A 12,616-nucleotide genomic window follows, 5' to 3' on the forward strand; every position below is an offset into this window, starting at 1 on the left:
TATATAATATAATTACGATGATTACGAATCAAATGATAATGATAAACAAATTGATCTTATATATATTGTCATGCAAATGACAAAGACGATCCACACAAGGTCATTCATTTTCGCTTCAAAGCCGCATACTTTTTGTTGATTTGTTGTGTGTTATTTCATTTTTTTGTTATTTATTCTCTGAACTCAAACAATGAAAATCTTCAGCCTACAAACATAAACCAATGCTTTATTAGTATTTTTTTCTTCCAATTCTATTTACTTGCTGGCCGTCGATGAGGGGGCTACCATAAACTTAATTAACCATGATAATTTTCAAATAATGAATTGGAATTATAATACATGCAACGTGTGCCTAGGTGCAAAAAGATTGCAGCAAATGGAAATTATTTGTGTTTAATGTTTAAATAATGGGTTTTTAGTGGTAGGGGAGTGAGTAAAGTTGAAATAAATTTGTTTAACTTCTTCAAGACTTCGATCTTGAATGGGCAGTCTATTAGATTTAATTAAATATGTTTTATCTGTAAATGGAATTACAATAATAAATTATGTTATAAATGTGAAAAATGAGTTTTATGAGATTTTAGAAGAAGGGTGTCAATAATTCAACTCATTTAAAACTACAGTCCACAAAATCCAAATCCGTTGTCCTAAATCCTAGTTCTATTATAGTCTATTAGACTTACGATTCGATCTCTAATTTTTAAACCGATCTATAATTGCCACTTCGGCCTTGGTCGGAGTGGTGGGCTGCTGCCCTCACAATGCGCTAACGTGCTTATTTATTTAATATTTCAAAAGTTTCCTCCCCCTCGTGCAATACGAGTGGAATATGAACATCCCTCTTCTGTAAGGGATTATTTGTCTGGGCATGTACTTCACATAATTCAATGTAATAATATAAGTCCCAATCATATATTTCTGATTATAAATATCAGTATAATATATCTGCTATAATAGCAGTTGTAACTATCTGTGTAATGCAGTAATATGATGATTAATCGATATTCAAAAAAAAAAAAACTGATCTATAATTATTTTTGGCCATCGAGTCATTAAAAAAGCCCACAACAAAAATGCCCCCTCTCCTGCATTAACCTCGAATTTGGGGCCCACCCACTATAATTTTCGCGCAAAATTTCCTTTTACCCGACGGTTTCTGTTACTGAGCTTTCCCGGGAAAAAATAAATAGATAAACTAATAAAGAGAGGAAAACGTTTAAATAAAAAAAGAATATTAACTCAATAATTTAACCAAAACTCAAACTAGAATCTATTCCCCTTTTCTTTATCTCTAGAGTAGGGTTCCTCTGATCTGAGTAATAATTGTAATCCGCTATGGACGATCCCACGGAAAGTCCACAGCTGAATCTCCCACCGACAATGTCGCTTCAACCACTGACCCCACCGTCGGATCACATCAGCCGCATGATCAACGCCAACCACCATCAGTCGCCGTCGCGAGCAATTTACTCCGACAGGTTCATTCCCAGCAGATCTAGCTCAAATTTCGACCTTTTCAACATCTCGCAGCCGTCGCCCAACTCTCCGGCTGTTACCGACTCCCACAAGGACGATAACTCCGGGACCTACACGGCGCTGCTCCGGGCTGCACTCTTCGGTCCCGAGACGCCCGAAAAAAAGGATGTCTTGGGGCCGCCATCGGGGAGGAATATTTTTAGATTTAAATCGGAGACTAGGCGGTCCTTGCACTCGCTTTCGCCTTTTGGGTTCGATGATGACGTGGCGTCTGGTGTCAGTCATAGCCCAGTCAAAGCTCCCAGGAAGGTCCCTAGGTCGCCTTATAAAGTGGGTACCTTTAAGATTCTATTAATGTGTAAATTTTATTATTATTAATTTTTTTGCTAAATATTTATATTTTTTGTGTACGTGCATGTGAGTTAGATTTTGGATGCACCAGCATTGCAAGATGATTTTTACTTGAACTTAGTGGACTGGTCGTCGCATAATGTGTTGGCTGTGGGGTTGGGGAATTGTGTGTATTTGTGGAATGCTTGTAGCAGCAAGGTGAGTGTTTTCCTTTTTCTATTTATGTGAATTTGTTTGTTTTATTGCATTATCTTTTGAATTTTTTCTTCCTATTAAAATATAATTTGAATGATGATGGATGTAGGTGACAAAGTTGTGTGATTTGGGGATTGATGATAGTGTCTGTTCAGTGGGTTGGGCGAATCGCAATACGCATCTTGCCGTTGGAACTAGCCATGGAAAAGTCCAGGTTAGTGATTATCAGTTTGTTAAATTTTACAATACATTTATGCTAAAAGGGAGACGAATGAAATAAGTTTTGGAGACAAAGTAGGTGGTCTCAACCTCTGTAATGTTTATAAATACTTTTAGGAATATGAAGCAATATCTTGTCCAAAATGATGTTGGTGTTACCTTCATGTCCTGATTATAATAAACATATACTGAACTCTTGCAGAAATTTTAGACTTGTCTTAAGAGATGGAAAAAATGGGGTGTCTCACTGGTGTTGACATTATCTTTTTTTTAATATTTCTTTTTAATTATAAATATCCGTAATGTTTTTAGGTCAACTGTTCCATCTTTAAATATTATTAGCTTTCTTGCATATTCAACCCAGTGGCATATTCAGCTTTCTGATTCTCGAGTCGCTTATTGCCCTGTAGATATGGGATGCATCTCGCTGTAAGAGGGTAAGAACCATGGAGGGCCATCGATTACGTGTTGGGGCCTTAGCCTGGAGTTCGTCTTTGCTGTCTTCGGGTAGCAGGGACAAGAGTATTCTTCAACGAGATATACGTGCTCAAGAAGACTTTGTCAGTAAACTCTCTGGACACAAATCAGAGGTTGGACTTTCACACAATTTTCTGCCTGATTGTTTTACTTTAGGCAATAATTTTGCTGGAACTTTCGACTTTCTCCTGGCAACTGTGTTTCTTTTTTTACATGCATTATCTTCAGTGTCATGGAACTTTCTTCCTTCTCTTCTGTAATCTCCTGTACCAGTGATCTTTACAACCCTTATAAGCTATTTTTGTTGGCTGGTTCATTCAATTTGAATCTGTATATATTTCCTGATTTTGTCATACTGAAAAGTAATTGCTTATGATGTAGGTTTGTGGGCTGAAGTGGTCTTATGATAACCGTGAGCTAGCATCTGGTGGAAATGATAATAGAGTATGTGATCAACTTCTTTTGTAATATCCAACCTGTTTGGTTGTTTATGACCGTACTAAATGTCATTTTACTGTGGGAGCTGATAGTATTTCTCATTAATGTGCAGCTTTTTGTTTGGAATCAACATTCAACTCAACCAGTGTTGAAATATTGTGAGCACACAGCAGCTGTAAAAGCAATTGCATGGTCTCCCCATCTTCATGGACTTCTTGCATCTGGAGGTGGTACTGCTGACCGATGTATTCGTTTTTGGAATACAACAACTAATACACATCTAAGCTGTATGGACACTGGAAGCCAGGTAATTTGATTGCTCTTTATTTTCTTTATCATAGTTTTTGTCATTTGCATTAGGTCCTATAGATCTCAGGCAATAGGAGAACCTTTTCTCACGTGTTTGTTAATGTTGTTCTTGTTATTTAATCTTGAAAAACATAGACAAGGGGAAGATAGCTGCGGTTTTGACACCTAATATTAAATAATATATTTGGTTTTCAATTTATAAAACTAAATAATGATTTTTCTGTTCTTTAGAGATGTTGATACTGTGGAGAAGCAAGTGAAAAAACTAATTACTCTTGGGAGATTATTCATAAGTACTGGCGTATCATGAAACCATAGCAATCGAAACTATAGTTTCTCATTTCATTTGTTTCTTGTGTGTTGTGCTAGGGTTTAAGAACATGATTACTTGATAATTCTAGTCACTACATTAATTGCATCATGAGACTGATAAATGGGGTTTTCACTTGTGTAACTTGAATTTGATTCCATGATTTTTGCATTCATATCTTTAGCAGTCAAATCTCTCAAATTTTCGTTCTCAAGAAAAAGCTTCGTCGATTATCAATAATGAGATAATGGAAGAAGGAACATCTTTACTTGAACTTGAATGTGGCAATGTTGACCTAATGTCATGGCTTTTTACTACGTTTGATAAGGAAACATCATTAGTCACTATCATTAAATTAAGTGGATCAGTCACTTCCACTCACTTTCACATGCATGTTCTTTTAGATGTGTTGACATCTTCTTTATGTGTGGCAGGTATGCAATCTTGTGTGGTCTAAGAATGTCAATGAACTTGTCAGCACCCATGGATACTCCCAAAACCAGATAATAGTTTGGAGATACCCAACCATGTCAAAGGTATTGTAGTTAAGATAGCATGTAACAATTATACGAGATCTTTTATTTCTTTCCTTAAATCTGTTTTTGCTTGTGCAGTTGGCAACTCTGACAGGCCACACATTCAGAGTTCTTTATCTTGCTATTTCGCCTGATGGACAGGTAGTTCATTCTTCATCGTTACTAATTATCCTAGTGCTTTTCTGTTAAGAGACAATACGGCCAGTTAATAAGTGGAATACTGCAATTAGCAGGGATAGTTCTCTAGAATATATTAAAGAATATGGCTCATGTTCAAAAAAACATTGGAGACATTTCTTAAGTTCAAATTTTTTTATTGAACTACATACATAGTTGATTAGGCATGTTGATTTAGAAGAAAAAGGTTAAACTAACCCCCCGGTTGTTGGAAACAAGCCGAGTCTTGTAACTCCTGGAACGGCAATTCCTTAATATATTAATAGTGAATAATGCTTTTGCATGTTCTTCATTTCATAATTTGATTATTTTTTGTTTCAGACTATAGTCACGGGAGCAGGAGATGAAACACTCAGATTTTGGAATGTGTTCCCTTCCCCTAAATCTCAGGTAAATAATTCATTAACAATAAGAATATCTAATCTCACTTGCTCTTTATCCCATCCATTGACAATTCAAAAGCCTGGAAGTCTTTTCTACTCACATTGATAACTTAAGTCTGACTGATATTTCCTTAGGAACTACTGTATTTCTTTATCAACGAATTCCCTTTTGCAAATTTTCAATTTCCAATTGCCTGCACCAGCCAGTCAGAGAATCGTTTTGTTAGGAAAACCTTTAGCAATATTCTCATTGTCAATCAAAGTTTGTTGTTGGCATGCCCCCCAGCACAAGGCAGAAATAAAACTTGGATATGGTTTTTGAACTTTATTGCAGAATACCGACAGTGAGATTGGAGCATCATCCTTGGGGAGGACTACAATTCGATGATCTTTTTCACTCTTAGCATTTTTCAAACTCACTTGGAGATCCTCCAATAGAAGCAATAGCATACCACTTGCTCAGAAAGTGCATCAGATAGTTCTGCTTGAACCTACCTCAAGTAGCAAAATGCTAGCAGGAACCCAGAAAGCTAAAGCTGTGAATAGAACAAATGTTTATCATTCAGATGCCCGCAAACTGAGTATTTGATATATATATATATATATATATATATATATTTTTTAACCGCTTTAATATATTATTTATTTATTGATGTATAGCGGGAGAAGTTGGTTGTCCGTTATTCTTTTAACTGCTGCTTGGCATTTGTATATTTAAGGGAAGAGTACTTCTTCTATTCATTTGGTGTAACGCGGCTTTGTAATGTTTGTAAATAAATTTATTACATTCTACGCCACACTAAATCCCACATTTCTTTCCTGTGCTTGGTATGTTCTTTCGTCATCTCTTCTCCCTCTATATGATAACCACTAACTGCGTACATGAAGAAAATTTAAAAAAGTCATTAAAAAATCAACACAATAAATTTTACAAATGAAGCAGAACGATTCTACTCCGTTCTTACAAGACCGATAAAACAGGTTTGAATTGTTGTATGTCCATTTCTTGATTCTAAGAGAAGCAGCTTCTACAGAGATAAATGAGTTGCACCAAAGGTTACACGCTTCCAGAGCATTCCCCTTGAGTTCAAGATCCTTGATGAGATGACCTTGCCCTTACAACAAACTTACAAACTAAAGACAATCACACTCAAGAAAAGGCAGCGTGAATCATGGGATAGAAGGGCCATGGGACGTGTGTTCAAACTCTAAAACCCCACCAATACTTTGTAATTTGGGGATTCTTGAGGAATTGACATTTGTTCTGTACATTATTACATAAATAAGTTTCGTGAGGAATTAATGTTTTCCTCATCGGGTTTGTTGCTGTAAGCTTTCTTGGCCCTGGGTCCCACGATTTTCAGTTTGAAGGGGAAGCTTCTCTGACCACGGGATCAAGCTCATTGGAGGAAAGCAACAGTTGCACGTTTCCTGGCAGGGTTCTGGTAATTCCCAGTTGCTTATTGAAGTTTCTTGCCTAATCTCGTGGCGGGTCCCGCCAGCTTTACTCGATCCGGCAACTGCCTCTTTGAGTGGACCCCAGCATTCGACTTTATTGAATTCAGGAATATTGGAATGAAAATAGACCCAAACCAAAGCCTCCTGTAATTCCGGGTGATTGTTTAACAAATTGCCATCTCCATGAACAAATGCCTTCAGAACCTGTTCATTCAAGTATTTTACAAATTACTAGTCCATCAAGAGATTGAATTATTAACAAAAGGGTAATATCTAAACTAAATTGAATAATTTACCACGGGGAGTTCCTTGGAGAAGATGAAGAATCTAAGTCTAGCACAAATGTCTAATAAGAAATGGCCTCCACTTATGTGACAGTGAACATGAAGAGACATCTTTCCCTTTACCTTCTTCCACTCTGCCACAACCTCATCCCTTTGCAACCTGTTGTACCATCCCTGCAGCTGCAACCAAATCCCAAACACCCTTTTTTCCTTTCAGTATTATAATCAAATACATCGTGGAGGATCTAGAATCCCCTGTTTTTATTTGTTGTTACTTCATTTGCTTTTGAAAGTAACGGATCCAAGTTCATTCATGTCTCCTTCCATCACCCTTTTATTAAACAATTACTAAAGCAGGTACATTTAATATAATAACGTTAATATAACTCCACAATATGACAATATCCCCTATTTCCTCTGCTTTCTTTTCAATATCAAAGATTAATTATATATCAAGATTCCATCTCAAAAGCTCTGAATACATACATACATACATATATATCTGAATTCAAGCGTTCAACAATTTGAAAAAAAGAAATGGAAACTGATTAGGCACCTGGATTTTGTCGATCAAAGGATTACCTGAGAATTATTTATGGTTTGAGAAATAGCTAAAGTAAGCTTAGAGGTTATATCACTATGGGTAAGTGTATAAGTCCTTGGCAGCTTCCCTGGATGCTTCTCTTCATCCACCCCCAAAAACAATACCTTCAGCTTTGATGCTTCAAAAATGGCTGGTCCGAATAATCTTGCCACCTGGTCCATGCAAACCCACAAATTGATCAACAAAAAATTTCTAATTTTTTTTCTTTTCAAAGAAGGGCGTAAAAGAAAAAAAAAGAAATATTACAGGAGAAAAAGATTGGTTCTTTTTCTTGGATCTTCTTCTAGAAACAAAGAGTGCGTTTTGCTGCTCATAGGAGGAAGCTTTGAGCTTTGAGGGAAGCCCAAGAGCAGCAACCAAACTAGCCATCTCTCTCTTCAAATATCAGAGAGACTGACTCACCCTCTCATTAAAATCAAAATTCCAACTTTGCTGGACTGATAGATAACTCAGCAACCAAATATAGAATTATTTAATATATTGCAACACAAGCAATCTTGGAATAAAGAAAGAGAGTCTTGGGGACAACACACAAAGGCTAAAACTTTGAAACTTGGTCACTCATTCGGAGGCTTTTGCTTTTACTTGATAGCTTGCTTTGCTTGTATGCTCAGATTTGGAAAATTTGGGTTGAATTTTCAAGTCATTTAAGCAAAGATGGGGGGCGGTACAGCGTGTAAGCTTTTCCGTTTAGGTTGCGGTTGCTTCAACTCCCATACTTGTTATGTTAATGTCAACATTGACACATGCAACGTGTTATAAAAGTTTAACAATTGGAGTTTTGGGTTCCCGTGCACCATGTGTCATCATCTCATGGACTCCTATTAATTTTTATTTTTTTTTATTTTTTATTTTGGTGAGGATAGGAATAGGATCATGCTATATCATACTTTGACCCATCTCATTGTAGTAGTTAACCCGATAATTATACTTTTATTTTTTTTTCGAATTTCCTATAACCCTGCTTAAAATTGTGAAAAAATAAATAAAAATATAAAATAGAATCTAATGGGTCTGAAATTTTTTTCGTCTCAAAATTTTTCGTTGTAATAGTTGTGAACAAAAAGTTGAGAACGTACGGGGAAAAAAAACAACAAAAATATTTATAAAGTGCATCTAGAATTTTGTAATTGCGCTGGGAGTCAGCATAACCCAACTTTTAAATATCAAAATCAACAATAAAAATTTAGGTTACTTTATTATTGAGTGACTTACATAAATTTCAGAAGTTAAGATTCACTCATAATTTAAATTTTTTAAGTAAAATTCATATGAGTGATTAGTAACTAATAAATAAAAATATAAAAATAGTTTTAATTTTATACTATTATTAAAAGAGGTGTCACAATTTTTAAAAATTTAAGAGAAAGGAAAATAATTTAGTATTTTTATCAGTATGTACGCGCAATGGGTGATGTGAGAAATTGAGAATAGAGAGAGTTCATTCCATTGGACGGCAGAGTCATAGTTTTATCAACAATTCCATAGGTTTGCATTTAACATGTGGTGTTTTGGTAATGTGGTCCTTTTGGACGCATTTGCAGCGGCACTGCTTTATATGAGTCAGTTGTCGGTGTTACATAATTAACGATCGAGTTCCCAAATGAAAAATTATAAAAATAGTCACAAACGTTTCAGTTTTTTTTTTTTTTTTTAAATTCAACTCCCTAAATTTTTTTCTATCATAACTAGTTAAATATTAATTTTTTGAACCAAATAGTTCTCATTACTTTCAACAAATTTATAAACAAAGGTCATTCTTGAAAATCCAAGAAAAATCTAACAATCTTAACATTCTCAACAAATCACCAAGCCTCATCACTTGCAACAAATCGTCAAATATTGTCAAACAAATATTACATAACTGAAGATATAATTATCAATTTGAAAGCATCTTAAGGTTAGTGTATTTTCTTGCATTATATGAACCTTTTATGTATTAAGTTTAGTGTTTAGGTTCAAAATTGATATGGTTTTATTGTAATTATTGTTATTTTTCATTCATAAAATAATGTAATTTATTAAAGTATTTAGTTTGAATGGAGAAATTAAAAAAAAATTGAAGACGATAGAAATTCGAAGTAAAAATAAAGCCCAAATTTAGTGAAACAGACTAATTTAGTGAGATAGACAATAAGATAGGTGCACGTCACACTAAATTAGCTTTGTATTTATGTGCAACATGTAATGGGATAGTTGCCTATCGCAGCGCAGAAAGTGTTCAAATACTAATTAGTTATTCATATTTATCGAACTTATATAAGGTTTTAAATCATTTTATTGAATAATAATAATAATAATAATTCAACCTTGGAACTCATTATTCATTTTACTGCAATCAACGCAGAATAATAATAGGTTTATTTATTTTCTAAAACATTGCCAAAAAGATTTTACCGGACATTTCCTTCTTTTTATACTAAACAATAAAAAAAATTCCAGTAAAAATCTTTTAAAATATTGATTTGGTCCTTCGTAAACATTTGTTTCAACTTATTATTATTAAGATGCAAGAATTTTGTTGGGTTATTGTTAAGATATTGGAAATAAAATTTGTTGAAGGAGAATTGTAAGTTGAATGGGTGTGAGTGTACTAGATGGAAGTACATGCAAAGTAATTTTATTTTTGGAGATTGTCAAATTTCTCCCTAAGTAAATTATTATTTACTGCTTACCTCCTTGTTAATTGTTATTTTCATAATGACCAATTAACCTCTTGCTGTTATAACAGTAACAGAAGTTGCTCAATTTTTAACTGCTTTTACCTATTTACCCCTAATGTCCAAAGGAACCAATTTTCGTAGCTCTAGTGGATAAAATTACACGATTATCCAGTTCTGTTTTAACTAATATATAACAAAGTGAAATTTAAAAAATGCCCATACTTTTAGAGTTAAAAAGACTTTATCGCGATTAAAATGTGGATTGAAAGAATGAATATTAACATGAAGAATAATGTTTATTTTCTAATTTCATGGATTGAGCTATATATACGAGTAAAACACAATTGCAAGAATTTTAATTTTGTATCACTTCTAGATCTATCAAACGTACATTCCTTGCACAAAAATTCCAGAATACTCTATCCTTTCAACCATCTCTATCTCCCACAATTATAGCCTTCCAAAAATATGAATACCCAATCATTTATTACAAAAAGAATCCAACAATGTCTTACCACATTGCACATACATTAGTGGCACGTAAGCTAAATATAGTCACAGTATAAGAAGATTTAATCATAGCTAACCAAAAGTGCCAAATTCGAGTGGGCATGAATTTTTGTTGCCATATACCCAATAAATGAAGCCACCCTTACCCCCCCCCCCCCCCCCCAATAATTAAAAAAACTAATTAGATACCATATTTTACCAGAAACGACATGCAACCACCAAAGCCATCAGGCTTAGAAGTTAATGGTTAAGTGGCATTCAACCTATGTCTGCGCTTTTTTCTGACTTATTTTTTAGAATAGGCTTAATATTAATAACCCCATTATTGTTATTGTTACTGGTTCCTTGTTCATGCCCTTGCCTAGCCCTCCTTTGCCTCACTATAATATATGCAGGTAGTTGTTGTTTTCTAATTGTACTTTGAGGTCGATATGTTCTTAAAAAATATTAATCTACCTATTGTTCATGGACATAAAAATAAGGAATTAATGTAAAAGGTTAAATATTACTTGGTGCTTGTGCAAGTACTTGTTCTGGTGAAGCTACTTATTTTTTGTTGTGCTTGTGTAATTACTTCGTTAAATTGTGCTTGTGAAGCCTAAATAGACCTTAATTTACTTTGCCTTACTCTAATGTATGCATGTAATTGTTGTTGTCCAGTTGATTGGTGAGCTTCATTTGTTCCTGAAAATGAGTATTATTGTTACTCGTGGACATCAAATATAGGCACTTGTTGAAGTTAGTCCACTGCCTAATCCTACTGGTAGATGGGGATGGCAATTGTGCCCGCAAACCTGCAAATCCCCCAAAACCCGCCCGCTGCTGATGATTTTGCGAGTTGCGGGCATATTTGGTATTACAAATTGAAACCCCCACTTGGATTCTAGGTGGGTTTGATATTAGGTTAATATTTGGTGGATATCCGCTAGACCCGCAATGTTTTTATTAAATATTTTTAATTTAATTTTAATTGAAAAAATTTTAAATCTAAAAAATATATACGGAAAATAATGCAATTATAGAAAGTGCCAAATAATCAAAGTATTTTTGTATGGACGATTTTTCTTTAACTTAATGCATGGATTATTTCATTATTATAATTTTTTTTCTTTGGATTAATATTTGAAAAGTATTATTCTTTGAAAAATATTAATTTTAATCATTATTGTAGGCATCATGTTGGATGGATACTAATGATGGTGAATGAAATGAAGATCTTCTCTTTGAGCTTGTGTTGAACGATAATATGAAATGTAATTGTTATTTTTAGATACTAGTTTGTGGTTTTTTATACTTAAATTTGAGAATTTGTGTTGGATTGATGTTGAAATTTTATTTTTTCATTTACATTGGTTAAATTTAAAATTAAGTATGTTATGTGGAATTTATGATTATTATTGTAAATTTATATATTGAACATTTGTGATTTTAAATGTATAAACCCACAAAAAATCTACTGGATACCATTGCAGATTTAGTAATTATCAAAACCTGGCGCGGGTGGGTTTTCTTAAAAAAATTAAAATCCACTACAAGTTGTGGGTAGGTTTGTTAATTTAAATTTTGTGCGGATTTTGATTCAGCAATGGCAAACGGCGGGCAGTGCCCATTGCCATCCCTACTAGTAGAGCTTTTGATTCTATTGGCGCTTGGGAATTTACAAAGCTTGAGCCAATATCTTTCTCTTTTTACAATGTCAAAAGCCACATCAATTCAATAAAATTTAAAAAATTTATTAATATTTAATATGTCTACCTTATAAACTGGGCATTGTTTCTTGTTGTGCCCCATTTCATTACATTCACTGCATTTCATAGTGAATCCCTCTTATAAAATGGTTTCCTTTTGGCTTCATTCACTTTTTTCTTCTATTTATCATTATCCAATGGTTCATCGGGCCAATTAATAGCTTGTTCATGATGAATTGCATCTGTCATTGTAGGTTTATTGCCTCCCTCATAAGCCTCAAACATCTTTTTAAGAGTATTTACAGGAGAATTTTCAGGATAAAAGATGTTTGATGATTTTTAAAAATGTCTAATTGCATTGCTTTCTATGGCAATGACTTCATTTCTAGGAGCAATGAAGTAATTTTTCTAAACAGCATTAAGTTTACAAAACTCAACAACTCCATGTTAGTCTCTAATGACTGCTTAGCATTTGAAGAAGGAATTCGAGCTATTATCGTGAACTATTCATCATCCAACCTATGTCTATTAATTGCTT

At 34.0% G+C, this 12,616-nt stretch overlaps 2 protein-coding genes across 2 annotated transcripts; one reads left to right on the top strand and one right to left on the bottom strand.

Annotated features, from left to right (window-relative positions):
- The first annotated feature begins 1,171 nt into the window (after nucleotides 1–1,171).
- Nucleotides 1,172–6,094, top strand: LOC18047160 (protein FIZZY-RELATED 2). Its single transcript, XM_006440430.2, has 10 exons — nucleotides 1,172–1,806; nucleotides 1,903–2,025; nucleotides 2,132–2,236; nucleotides 2,652–2,831; nucleotides 3,100–3,162; nucleotides 3,269–3,463; nucleotides 4,210–4,311; nucleotides 4,390–4,452; nucleotides 4,810–4,878; nucleotides 5,206–6,094. The coding sequence occupies exons 1-10, from the start codon at nucleotides 1,336–1,338 to the stop codon at nucleotides 5,257–5,259; spliced, it is 1,425 nt and encodes a 474-aa protein (XP_006440493.1). The 5' UTR covers nucleotides 1,172–1,335; the 3' UTR covers nucleotides 5,260–6,094.
- On the bottom strand, nucleotides 6,072–7,948 carry LOC18047161 (protein STAY-GREEN, chloroplastic). Its single transcript, XM_006440432.2, has 4 exons — nucleotides 7,464–7,948; nucleotides 7,196–7,369; nucleotides 6,626–6,793; nucleotides 6,072–6,533 (listed from the first exon to the last, which is right to left on the bottom strand). The coding sequence occupies exons 1-4, from the start codon at nucleotides 7,584–7,586 to the stop codon at nucleotides 6,183–6,185; spliced, it is 816 nt and encodes a 271-aa protein (XP_006440495.1). The 5' UTR covers nucleotides 7,587–7,948; the 3' UTR covers nucleotides 6,072–6,182.
- Nucleotides 7,949–12,616: the final 4,668 nt, after the last annotated feature.

Source organism: Citrus clementina, unplaced genomic scaffold (genome assembly GCF_000493195.1).
Source record: "Citrus clementina cultivar Clemenules unplaced genomic scaffold, Citrus_clementina_v1.0 scaffold_3, whole genome shotgun sequence".
In the NCBI taxonomy this organism is placed as follows: domain Eukaryota; kingdom Viridiplantae; phylum Streptophyta; class Magnoliopsida; order Sapindales; family Rutaceae; genus Citrus; species Citrus x clementina.